A 13,811-nucleotide genomic window follows, 5' to 3' on the forward strand; every position below is an offset into this window, starting at 1 on the left:
TGGTTATGATGTGAACATTTGAAGTGGTCTGAAATTACTTTATCGCAGCACTGCTTTAAGTTTTAAACATTTAGCTATATATATATACACATACATACATATATATATTTTTTTAAACCATAATTTGAGGCTACTTGGACCCCAAAAGGTGAACATTTTGTATATTTCTTACTAAAGAATAGCCTTAAAAAACATTAATCATGTTGATAACCTAATTTTTATTACTTATGCAATATTTTTCTCAGATTCTAAGTTTTTTCAAACCAAAATTTTAGTTTTATGTATGTATAATAAATTATTGAAATTTGGATTCAAGTAACCCCCGGGTGGGGGTTACTTGGACGCAAGTTACATTTCCCATGAAATAAACAATTTAATTAGGTAATAGGCGAAAGTAGTTGTACCTGGAATCTGGGCAATTTCAGGGTATTTTAATTTTCAGATCTGCAAATAAATGTTCATGAATCGTGTGGCTAAACCAGTTAATGAAAGAACGCCGCCCCTAATGACGACCCTACCAAGAGGCTGATAGGGCTTTAGTCAAGAGGGAATCTCGAGATAAACCTGGTTTTTTTTTCAGAAGGAAGCCACACACACACACACCATCGACTACCATACAAAATTTTTGTGACTATATGTCCCGTTTTTTAAGCAGATTTTTCAGCTTTTTGTTCCAGAATTATTTCATAATTTTTAATAAAGCCAGATAACTCAATCCTTGAAACAGCACTTATTGGTGAGCCATCATCAATTATATATATATATATATCCTGTAAAAAATTATGTATAATGAAATTATTTTCTATCAAGACATTTATTTGAAAGGTATTTCGGGGACTGTACAAGTAAGAAGACAATGAATGAAGTGTATAATTGAATAATTGTAAGCTGTAGGCTCTCTGTGGACGGGGAGATTGGCTTGCGTTTGCGCCTCTAAGTTGGGAATCGCAGAAACTCAACTTCAGCTAACAACTGGAAAAAAATACTGAGTGAGGGGAACCAAAATGCACACTTGCCCCCTTTGATAGAGTGCAGGAGAGGCTCTTGGACCATTAGCATGCTACCAGCATGCTTGCCCGGTATGCAAGAGGGCTTGGGTTCGAGTCCCGGCGGAGACGTGATGACTTTTCTTTCCGAGCTCACCTCAGCATAATATCCGGAAAAAAATTGTTTCCTTGATATCTCCGGCTGAGAAAGAAACCATCTATATATCTCTCTCTAAATTTCTTTTTAGTTTTGCTTATTTACATTGTTTTCGATACCACATTCTGTGAAGAGTTTCTTAAAATATCTATAGATAATACTATAATTAAAGTACGGGGGGGGGGGGGGTTTATAAAAAAAACTATCCCGACATATGGGCCCCTAACTATCATACCATTCACAGAAACTGAATGAAATTTTGGCATAAGGTATTTTGAGGTATGCGCTCAATAATGATATGGAAAACAACAGTGTCACTCTAACAGTTACGGTTACAGTGAGAAAATTTCGAAAATATCAAATGGCAACACCAAGTTTTTTGTATTGGAATGCGACATACTGAAAAACACTAAATAGCGTTGGAATGGCACCTGTAGCACGAAAATCCCCAGAGCTAGGCAAGGAAAAAGTAAAAAGGACTTTGCCGTGCACCAGAGCATTAATGTTCGTTTCATTCGTCACACCGTGTCTTCGGCTGAGATCCCAGCCTGATTAGTCCTCCACAAGGTCATGTGGAAAATTTGTGAAACACAATAAAATGCTTTATTTTATGCTGCTTCTCTGTCCTTATTGGTTGTCCTCACTTTTAGCCTATCTACTGCCGGTGATTTTCATGCTGCGGTTGCCGTTCGAACGCTATTTAGGGTTTTTCACAATGGAGATCACATTCCAATACAAAACACTTGGTGTTGCCATTTGATATTTTCGAAATTTTCTCACTGTAACCGTAACTGTTAGAGTGACACTGTTGTTTTCCATACCATTCTTGAGCGCATACATCAAAATACCTTATGCCAAAATTTCATTCAGTTTCTGTGAATGGTATGATAGTTAGGGGCCAATATGTCGGGATAGTTTTTTTATAATCACCCTGTATATAAGGTGTGAATCTTAATGGCACAACATTTTTATATGCTATGACAATTTGGTAATTTCATTTTTCCCTCCTATTTTTTTCCTGTTTTTTCTCAATGGTGTTCCTATTTTTCCTACTTTTTTTTTTCAAATTTTCACTTCTAGGCCTGCAATCGTGATCCACACGCAGCAACAGCGTCAACAAACCAGTGTCATTTTAAGGCACGGGCGGAGGGGGGGGCTCACAAAAATTAGATCCGGTCAGGGGCGTCGGAAATGTTTCGAACCTGTGGGTGCTCGTCTTGAGCTTTATATTGGAAATTACGATTTCTCAATCAATTCTGGGGGTGCTCAGACCCGTGCCACAAATTACCGTGGGTGCTCGAGCACCCCCCCGGCTCCGACGCCACTGGATCCGGTTGAAATTTTCGAGAATTTGCCTGGTAAAAGGGCCTCAGAAAAATCACTTGACACTCGCATGCAACAAACAGTATTAACGAAATAAAATAGCATTGTTGGCGCTCAACAGACATTGATGTTGTGTGTATTTTCAGTGGGAAAAAAAAAATCATCGTTTATACTCCACTCGTATTGTCCACTCGATAGAATCATTTCATCGCAATCAATCGCAAAAAAATTGTAAAAACACAATCGTATTATTTCAAATCCCTTGATACAAACAAGATGGTGTACTTCCTCGTGATTTCGGCTCTGCTGTGGTCAGCGACCTTCTTCAGCATCCATGTCAGGACGGCGATCAGCGCGAAGACCAGACGAAAATCCGACAAGTTCGTGCGCTTTGAGAGGGCGCCTCATCGCAACAACGAACCACCAGCAGCCTTCGAGCCCGGTATGGTCAATAATGGACTGGAGTAAAAAGGGTGGTGCATCCCCTCGGTTCGAGAATGATCGGCTGTCGGACGCGGATCATCATGGCCAAGCCGATTAACTGTTAGACACTTTCGTTTAGGTGGAACATCCATGGGGGAAAGTGACTCGTGTCTTAAAGCAACTAATTATCGCGATCTGTAAAATGACGCTGGTTTTGTGATGTCACGGAAAAAACTTCTCTAAATTAAAAAAAAAATAATATCTGTACCTTCATTAGTGTTACTTCAGTCGCATTGCTGTAGGAGAAATTGCTAAACCCCATAGTCCAGTGGTTCTCAAAATGTGATCCGCGTTGAGCTTTCCTTTATTAATGTGTGCCTATTGAATACCATGAAGTGCTGGAGCGTCGGAAGTGTTTTAGTCGTGTGGGTGTTCTCGACTTGAGTTTTATGTAGAAAATTTTAGATTTTTAAATTAATTCTTGGGGTGCTCGAGCACCCACAAGCAACCCGGCTCCGACGCCACTAGTTGATTAAGCATTTCTTTGTTAGACTAGTCTGGGGAGCCGCGGAAGACAAGTTTGAGAACCATTGCTATTATAGTCTTGTACATGGCCCTCGTAAGGGTGGGGATGACAGGTAGTGGCGTCTAAACGCATGGGCCCACCCGGGGGCCTCAAGTGAAGAGGCCTCACAAAAATGAGATCCTGTTGAAATTTTCTAGGATTTACCAGGTAGGGCCTCTGAAAAACCACTAGGCCCAAGGGTCCATGATGCTCTTAAGACGGCTCTGCTGACAGGGTTCCAGCCCTGGTTTCCTGGACGATTCTCAAAAAATTTGTTTTTCTTTTTTTTTCACGGTATAAATTCACCATAGCAGAAGATCCCAGCCTGAAAGGCCCCCTGCTTCCGTGGCTATCGACAACGGGCACTACTTTCGGATCCGATCGCTGGGAGAGGGGGTTATGGGGGGGGGGGGGTGCTAGGGCCTGATTTAAGCAGATGCGAAGGGTGCTGCAGCACCGGCGGGCCGCGAAATGAGCAATATTTTGAATACATGACTTAACTCAAAAATACGTAGCTTAAAATCTTTTCGTAGACGGAAATCCTAGTACTGTATTGAGACTAAATCCTTTGGCTGGCCGAGGGTTTAATAGACACCCCCAGAAGTCAAGAGGTGGAGGGTGCATTTATATCTGGTATTTAGTTTAACCACTTATTCAAAATTACACGCCGGGGGGGGGGGCAAATTCTTTCTCCGACTGGAAGAGTATGTAGTTGCTGCCCTGGGTAGATTTGCGGGACTTTGCCTGGTCCAGCACGCAAAGTCCTTACATCTCCCCGCCCCTACTGGATAGAGCCCAGGCAACACCTTCTAGAGCAAGAACTCTTTCTGCTTTAGAAGGTATTGGCCCAGGTCATATCTGGTCCTACAGCCTAAGGACCCCCACTCCGCTTCAGGAAATGGGGGGCGTGGTCTCAATAGGGGAAAATCGAGGCTGTTTCACTGCATAATAAGATATGCTCTAAGAAATGCTTATTTTATTACAAATAGATTTTTTTTTAATATGGTATTTCATGTGTGTGGTATAGTCCTCGGATTTCAGAGATTTCCATCAACAGATAATTATGAATCTATCGAATCTGCAGAGGGGGAGGGAATGATAACTTCAAGTGGTTGCTGACTGGGCCGCAATACTTTGGCAGCTGGACCGCAAGCACGCATTTGAGTATACAATGTAACACGCACTCCCCCTACTTCCGCACACAGGTTTTTCAGTTCCGTATACAGGGTGCACAGCTAATAATAGCTGCGCCGCAATTTACTGGCGAACCATTGATCCTAGAGAAGTGTTTCCCAAAGTGGGCAATATCGCCCCCCCCCCCCCCGGTGGGCGATGGAATTGTATGGAATGAAAAGTTAAGGAAAATGTGAACTAGAGGCATATTTCCTAGGGGAATTTTTCAATTTTGAAACACTGGAAGTCGTTAATTCACCAAGACTACCTCTGACCGAATCCTAATGAGACTATACGGGGCCGCCACTGGGAGCAGGGCCGTCTTAAGACATCTTCTCAGTTGAACTAAAGCAGGTGTTGCTTAAGATCATCATGGGGCCTAATATAAAAGTGATTTTTTTCTGAAGCTCCTGACTATAGAAATGTTTAGCAGCAACCAGTTTAGTCCGTGACCTGCCTAAAAATGCTTTCTCTCGAAAATTTCAATCTGATCTTTTTTGTTTTTGAAGGTCCCCCTCCCCAGGGCTTCAGACGGTTCTGTTTATGAGGCCCTTCCCGGGCAGGATCGCAACTAGATATTCGTCCCTTATATACGGGACTCGAACGCGAAAGTTCATGAAAATCTATACAGTGCAACTAAAACATATAAAACCACCCAACGCACACTACTATAAGGTCCAAGGTTTGTCACCCTTGAATACATGGTGTATTCAATTTTTGAGCTCACAAAAAAAGTGTTCCTTTTGTATTAATTTCCTGAATTTTTTAATATTAATTTCACGTCACAACGTTGATGCCATCTATTGACAAGCTGCAAAACATCAAGATTATGAAACCGATTATAGAACAGGTGCTGTCATCTGATATTTATAAAAGAAAAGAAAAATCACATCTTGTACCAGCCTTGAAAACTAGATGACAGTTACCTCTTAAAGAAATATTTTCACGATGAGAAATTTTTTTTAGTCTACGCCGAACAGCTATCAGGAGTAACCAGACCATATTTACATCGGTACTGTGTATAGAGATAAATGTTAAAATTGCCGATTTTAGCATAGAAATACGGAAATTTAGTAGGGCATAGGCGGAGATAGACTTGGAAGTCTGGGGGGGGGGTGGTGGCAAGATGATGATGTCGATTCATCTATACATATATACATTAGATCTATCGACTTCACCTTTGATGCTGGGAGTGGGGGAGCAATGCACCCCCCGTATCTTCGCCCATGGGTTTCTGCCACATCAATAGAGTTTTAAAAATTGAATTTTTGATTTTCGAAATATTGAATTCGCTTAGAACATATAGTTTTCCAAACTTTTTGTTGCATCGCCCCCTTCAGAATTTTTTCTCTCTCATCGCCCCCCTTACTCAAGTGAACCCATAGGATCCTATGTTAAACCTGTAGCTTTTATCGCCCCCACTGGACCATTCTATCACCCACCAGGGGGCGATATTGCCCACTTTGGGAAACAATGGCTTGGAGATACGAAGCACAGAAAATTAAATATAAAATAATTAGCCAGATTCAACTTTTGAGGTGGATATCCATGCAATATAACATTAATTTCAAACTTTTTATTTATATCTTCTTAAGTACGAAAATTAGAATTAATGTGTCCGCATTGTCTTATATTATCCAATTGCATCAATCCGTATAGTTTAGGATATTTTGAAATGAATTACGGGCCCATATAGATTACATCGAAGAAATTCTACAGCTTTAATCAAGCATTTTTTGAAGCAAAAACAGGCAGATCGATTCATTTGTGTTTCTTTAATTTAGATTTGTTCCTTTCATGACTCGTATGTGGCATTCCTTTCATGAGAGTAATTAAAGATAATTCCAGAATTAATGAAAGAGTTACCTTTCAGCATTGACGAAATTGATCATTTTTCAGAATTAATGAGTGATAGTTCCAGAATTAATGAAAGATGATTCCAGAATAAATGAAAGAAAAATTCTAGTTTTAATGAAACACATAATTTCAGTTTTAAAATAAATGAAAGCGATAATTTCAGCATTAACGAAAGAAATGATTCCAGTATTAATGAAACAAATAATTTAATCTTTTTTCATCTTTGATAAGGATAGCTATACCCAGCAATAGCCCTTATTCTAGTGGTTATAGCTCGATGCTTCCTCCAGTAATATAAGCTCGATGGTGATATCATCAAAAACATTTCATCAGATTCTGCAAATTGAACAGGCGGACCACCATGTTTGTTGACATATGAAAATTCGGATGGCTTTGCCAATGGTGAAAAATAATCGTATACATCTTTGCCGCCACCTCTCTTGTTTAGAAATGGCCTGCTATGGTGGTCGAGTGGTCATAGTGACGGACTCGCATCGTGAGGACCCTACGTCACCAAACACCAACTCTGGCTAAGACGCCTTCATATTCGTGTATTAAGGAGTTCTAACTCTGGCCATATCGCTATATTGCAATTTGTGACATGGGTTGGAAGTGAAGGCACTGTCTATCGGTGGTCGCCTCGAGTTCGTTAGGGAAAATATCTTATCTACATCCTCCCTTGGGTTTAAACCCGGGACCCTGACGACAACTTTCACGATGGTAGACGAACATCTTACCACCATGCCACTCGGGCACACATCGTGAGGACCCGGGTTCGAACCCCACCGTCACCATAGTGGTAGTCGGCTGAAGTTGGTTTTCTGTGGTTCCCAACTTCAAGGCGCGGCTGAGAGCTGATCTCCCTGTAAAAAAATTTCGCCACAGAGAGCAATAGACCTACAAACAGTAAAAATGTAATTCAGTCATAACACATCACACACTTCACTTCTGAAATATAGATAGCAGCACTGAAAAATCAAACACAACACTACATACACAATCAGACTGTTAGGTACACACACAGTTACACTTCCGGCACAACTCACTAGGTAGTAAATAATCCATAAGCTATGTCCTCACTGAAGCGCCTTCTTTCAACAGCTTTCAATCTCTTTTCTTTACTGCTGAACACTATCGCATGCCTCGAGTGGCGTGTCCTTTTTCTGTCTACACCTATACGGCAAAACCTTTCAATTCAGATGCTGATGCAACTGTCTCGCAGACGATAAAATTTCCCCATTGTAATGTAAAAAAAAGTGAGGGGAAATTACGTTATAAAAGACGGAAAAATATAGGTGAAATCATTCAAAATGCACACCTTCCGAATAAGTTAAAATTATATTAAGTCGTTTGACAACTTTACCCGAATATAGTCAAGTCAAAGAAATTAATAAAATAGTATCCTTCTATTTTGTACCCACTTGCTAAGGCGCAATCTCATGCGTATTTAAAAAAAATTTTGTTCAAAATTATAGTCGACGCAGTATTTTTCTCAAGTGTTAACTGATACACCAGGGCACTGAATTCGAGGTAATAGAAGTGAATTTTTTTTAAAATGTTTTCAGATGAAATTATCATTCGTAGTAATAAAAAGTAACAGAATATGGTGACCTGTGATTGTCTCTCCCCAAGACGATCAAAAAATTTAAAATATTTTAGCACAAAAGTCAGAAAATCAAAAGAAAATTCTTTTATATGTTTGTTTTAATCAATTTTTAAACTTACCTGTACTTTCAACAGTTAGTAGCGCAAAATTTCTCTAGAAGAGATTTCTCGTGGGTTCTTTCTCAAATTCGGTTTGGCCTCCCCTCCCCTAAAAGTTGGTCCTGCAAACGCCTCTGGTTGCAGCTACAATAATGTTCATGAAAACAAAATCTACATGAAGCTGTGGAGTTTTTGAGAAAATAGTGAAAATTATTTGTACGCTGAAGGCCACAACCTGTTCTTCATAAATCCGGGCCCTAGGCAAAAATAAATTTTTTTCCTCCCCCATCACTCATTATACAATCTTCTTTGAGGCAACTTTTTTCTAGTTGCAAGCACCCTGCTTGTACCCATCATCGAAAAGGAAGCACCACTACGACAAGTTTGGCATACAAATTCTTGAAATCAGGATTGTGTTCTACAAAGTGTTCAAATTGGGACGTTTATCAAGTGCTAACGAGCATGAAATCGGACACGAGTTGAGTACTCTGGGTACTTCAGGAATCACCATGGTGCTTGCGAACAACATATTGAATGTCTGCCATAGAGGTCCATTTGTCCAAAATAAATTCCACGTTTGGCAATATTCTACAGAAAGGAAGGTTAAAAAAAATGATACACATCAAATTTTTAGGGGGGCCTTAAAATGTTAAGGGCAAAGGACACATGTCCCATTTGTCCATTCAAGAAACAGGCACTATCGAAGGGGTCCTGCATCCGGATAAGGATGATCCTGTAACAGTTGACTAAGTATTCTTCGTGTGCTTTCACGAAATGTTTGAAAAAATAGGGAAGAGTCGAGTGTTTCAAAAGCACTAAGAGTCTCCGGGGAAAGTGATACTCCGAATGCCTCTTGAAAAAATGGTCGCCTTTTAACACTTTTCCGTCACGCCTTAATGATTACGATACGCTTGACGAAAGCTGATGACGAAATTTTGCTGACAGGAGGGGGGGGGGGGCTAAAAATTTGCTTACGTAACTTGAACGGCCCCAAACATGCGCCAGTGGAAAGCACATTGCCGCAGAAAAAATGCACCAGTGCAGACATAACTATAGATGGTGATAGTAGTTGAGTGTTTTTAATTTTCTTTTCAAGTAACAGATGGCAGCACAATGCTTATTTTTCTGTTGCGATTCATGAATGAAGTTCTCAAATTTGTGGGCAAATGGCAGACTTCAAATTGCTTGACGGACCATATTTTTTCGGGGAAGATATGCTTATTCGGTATTTCAAATACGGAAGAACACAGGCAGTTGCAGACTTTTTGCCAGAAAATGTCAAAGGTGAAAGAAACCGCTATTTCAGACAGGAATCTCTGAAAAACTGCCAAATGCTCAGATATTTTCATTCACAAATATGTATAAATAAAATGAATACTGTTCCATTGATTTTGGTTCAATGACAACTGTGCAGAAAGTAACACCAACTCGTGTTAAAATTAATTTATATCAGTGTTGTTCATTGCTATTTGGGCAATTGGTGATTCAGGTACATGTGGTCCACAAGCAGAGTTGACAAAGTTCCACCAAAAAAAAAAAACCAGGCCCACGTGTAAAGATTCAGTGTTCCCCCTACTTTCGTTTGAAAACAATTGTGAATGACTGACCTTTCAGAAGGATTCAAACCCCAGACCTTTCATCGTATTTAAACTACACAAAATGAATCAATAGCGAAATAAAATTTTTGCACAAGCACAAGGTTTAGGAAAAACAATTTCATTTATTCGTACGCTTCTTCAAGCAAGAAACTTAGACAGCCAACATTTTATCTCCCGAAAACCTCTCAAGGTGATACAGCTGGATTCAATAACGGTAACGTCTTGTTTAGAATGTTTACATATGTCTTTGATTCTGAGAATGTACTTGACATCTTCCACAGTAGTCGATGGCGGGATGTCAGTCTTATTGAGAACTATGAGGAAATTTTTATCGAGAAGATCTCTGTGGCTCATCGCCTCCAGCAGTAACACGCAAGAGCAACTGACTTGACAGATGTTACTAGCGTCGATAACAAACATCACAGCGGAACAATCTCTGTAATGGTTATTCCAGATCGGTGCCATTTCACCTCCGAGCTCAAGGATCTTCACGCTCTTCTTGTTTTTTCTCATTGCGGTTACTATATTGGTGCCGACAGTGGGAACGGTATTCAAGTTTTCGTGAGAGATGTTGGCATGATCTTCTCCTAACTTACGGATCAACAAAGTCTTTCCCGAAGAAGATGGTCCAATACAAAGTAACATTATGATGATGGTCCTACAAAATCAAAACAATATATTAATTTTTCAAACATGGGATTACACTATAAAAGATATTTAAAAAAAAAAGAAAAACCACCACAAATAAGCCTGTCAGTTACATGTGTCCGAATATAACCAATGCTCGTTTTAACCATTATTCAGCAGAGCAAACAGTGATTTCACTGCTGTGCAGAGGTGCAGACATGAAGAAAATATTGGAGGAGGCTGAAAGTTGGTGGTCGTCACTTATGTACGGGACTCAAGCACATACGCAGGAGGAATGTGCATTAAATTGTTTTTTCAGAAATTATTCAGGGGGGGGGGGGGCGCCTCGAATTGGCTCACAAGTTCTGGCTCCCATACTGCTCCGAGTCCATTCCAAGAAACGCATGTCCATTAGTAGCAAGAAGATGTTTAAAAATTAAATTAGGACTTCGGCTTGCATCTGCTGTTAGACCAGTTGTAAAATCTGAAGGCAAGGCTCTCTTAAGAGCATCATGGGACTCTCAGCCAAAGTGACTTTCCTCTGGAAAGTTCACAGAGGTTGGGAAGCCCTTCCCTATTTCTGTGAATGGGGCAATTTAATTGGGGCACTATGCAGAAATACAGTCTCCTCGTTTATAATGAAACTGTATATAGCAGAACCGCAATTGTCAGGGATAATGTCGACTACAAATGATTGCCTATGCAAGAATGACATCACTCTCTGCTACCAGGTTTTTTAAGAACATCTGCGCAACAGGCAGTTGTTAAAAAACCTTCATATGGTAACATAGAATGATGTTATCCTTGCATAAATCGTAGGCAGAGTCTAGATGTAGCGTCAGCAGTTAAAGACTTAGCCTGAGTCAGGTCCAGCCGTCCATGTACAGTTCCGTTAAGTGAACACAAGCTCCAAGGAAAGATTGAGAGATTCGTTGCCTTTGTAGTCTAGTGCGTTCACCCGGAAAGTGAAAGGATGTTGGTTCGATTCCCTGCAAAAGGAATTGAATTTTCTATCTTTCCAACAATTCATCTTCGCAACAGCCAGTTGTTAAAAAACATTCAAATGATTCCTTGTAAATTAACATGCTTGGTAAAAAATTTGAACCAGATCTCATTTTAACAACCACTCTGCACTTGAGTTCTCCGGTAGACCTTTGTGTTAAAACGACACTATCCAGAGATTGATGGTTGAAATCCCACTTGCCATGCCATTTTTTTCCTTCTACCATTGAAATTTTGGATGGTAATCCATTTTTTTTTGTTTTTCAAAGCTAATATTAAGCGTCCAGTCAACCCAGAAGGGTTCGCATTAGCATGAGATGTCTAGCCAATTGATTTCTTTTTAATTACTTAGGCCTATGTTTCGGGGTATAGGGTGGCAGATCAGATAGTGAGGCCCACCCACGGGTCATGAAAAAATGAAACTGAAATCACCATACGCTCAAGATGCAACAATTTTGTTTTTAACAGCTATGGTAAGCCGGTGACGTGACTTTATCAAATCTACTATAAACCGAATAAAAGTCCAGTTCTACATATAGCCAGAGGATACATATACGGAACAGCTTTGGTATAAGGGACACGCCAAATTGGAGACTTTTTTTCCGGCGATAAGTTGCCATCGTTGGCGCGCTCTGGTTTGTTGTTGTTCCAGAATGTTCGTAGAATTCTGCCAGTCGGTGGCGCTGACTGTTGTTTTTCCGTGTTCTTAGCGTCCTAGCGCGTCTTTCAAACAGGTTTTACTGCCATTTTCAAACTGGTTTTCTCTTTTTTTCTTCCAAATGACGTCACTTAATAGCCCCGGCGTTTTGAAAAACCGTTGGGATAGTTCTTCATATTTTCTCTTCCTTCCGTATATATGATGTAGTGTGTGTGTCGGATTAATTGGAATTATTTTGGACATCTTTTCCCTCAGGTTGTACCTTTAATATTTTCCAATATTTATTCTTTTCTACATGTAGGATGCCCCTACATCCTTTTTATTTTATTTATTTATTTTATACCGTTGATTATTTATAAGAACCCGGATTCTCGGAAAGAGAGTCCGGGTTATAATTTATAATAAATAGAATATTTTTATTTATACAACATGCAGGACCATTGATTATTTATAAGAACCCGGATTCTCGGAAAGAGAGTCCGGGTTTTAATTTATAATACATAGAATATTTTTATTTATACAGCAGGACCGTTATTTATTCACAACGGTCCGGGTTTTATTTAAACCCTGATTTCATTTTTTTTTATCCAGTTTTATTTTTTAAATACTCCACAGCTTATTTTTGTTTATGCCATTTGTTTTTACTGTTTTCTATGCTGGCGACTTTTTTTTTCTGGCGAACGTAGTGTCTGGCGGCTTTTTCTCAGGCCGTCTGACATATTTGGCGCCGGGAAAAAAAAGTCGCTGAAAATCGCCAACCTGTCCCTTATACCCAAAGCTGCATTAAGAGTAAGCGTAAACAGTCCTATCGTTAAACTGGTAGCCAAACGGCATCAGCGCCCTCTCTGTTTAGATGGGTGCCTGCTGGCCTGTGATTGGCTGCTAGCATCGGGTAGGAAAGTCATTTCCCATAATGCATTTCCCCATCACGGCGCCATTTTGTTTACTTACTCATGTGAAGACTCTCGGTTAGGTTGGTTAGCTATTGCTCGTGGTGATTTTGGCAAATTGTTCATCTTTAAAATTATAAAAACGGGCCTTCTGAGGGCCAACTAAAATTATATTTATTGAATAAGTCCGCGTGCATTTGATGGGTGTAAAATGACACGAAGACGGGTGTTCACAAGTATAGATTTAGCTGTTGAAGTGTCGATAACATTGTTATTGTTACTGAGTGATTTATACTTTTAGGCACAAGTACGTCTCCTATAAAGAAGTAAAAAATGTCCGCTTTAGTGGGAATTAAGATTTTTAGGTTCCGTAGCAATAGACTGAAAAATAAATCAAAGTTGAAATCGGAATAACGCGATCAAGGGAAGGGGGGATGAGAAGCGTGGGAGCCACGTGATCAATCGGCAAGTTTGACCCATCAAACTTCAGATGGCGCTGCCATCAATTCCGCGGCCTTTCTTTAACATTGAGTGGGTACGCTTAACTTACAAGCGGCTTTGCTTATACCAAAGCTGTTCCGATCTCATTTTTGAGAGGTGTACGCGTGGTGCATGCCCTAAGACGGCACTGCTGTTGGTAAAGGATGTTTGGCTGTATATAAATGATATGGCTGTACATTGTAACAGGATTCAACTGCATTACATCTATACATTTTTGTACCATTTACAGTGGTAGCAGAAACATTTCAGGGGTACTTGAGTGAAAATGATTAACACTACTCACCTGGTACAATGCGATTAAACAAAAAAAGGGATGGGAGGGGCGAATTGTCCTAAGCAAGGGAGTC

General features: G+C 40.0%; 1 protein-coding gene across 1 annotated transcript; it reads right to left on the reverse strand.

Annotated features, from left to right (window-relative positions):
* Window positions 1-9,888: 9,888 nt before the first annotated feature.
* LOC149082203 (ADP-ribosylation factor-like protein 16) lies at window positions 9,889-10,431 on the reverse strand. The gene has a single exon (XM_089235719.1). The coding sequence runs from the start codon at window positions 10,429-10,431 to the stop codon at window positions 9,925-9,927; it is 507 nt and encodes a 168-aa protein (XP_089091845.1). The 3' UTR covers window positions 9,889-9,924.
* Window positions 10,432-13,811: the final 3,380 nt, after the last annotated feature.

Source organism: Pholcus phalangioides, unplaced genomic scaffold, assembly GCF_987345545.1.
Source record: "Pholcus phalangioides strain wild (caught in Gottingen) unplaced genomic scaffold, Ppha-v1.0 ptg000009l_1, whole genome shotgun sequence".
NCBI lineage: Eukaryota > Metazoa > Arthropoda > Arachnida > Araneae > Pholcidae > Pholcus > Pholcus phalangioides.

What these genes read in the sequence shown, in the direction of transcription:
- LOC149082203 (XM_089235719.1), bottom strand. Translation starts at nt 10,431, where the DNA reads ATGTTACTTTGTATTGGACCATCTTCTTCGGGAAAGACTTTGTTGATC.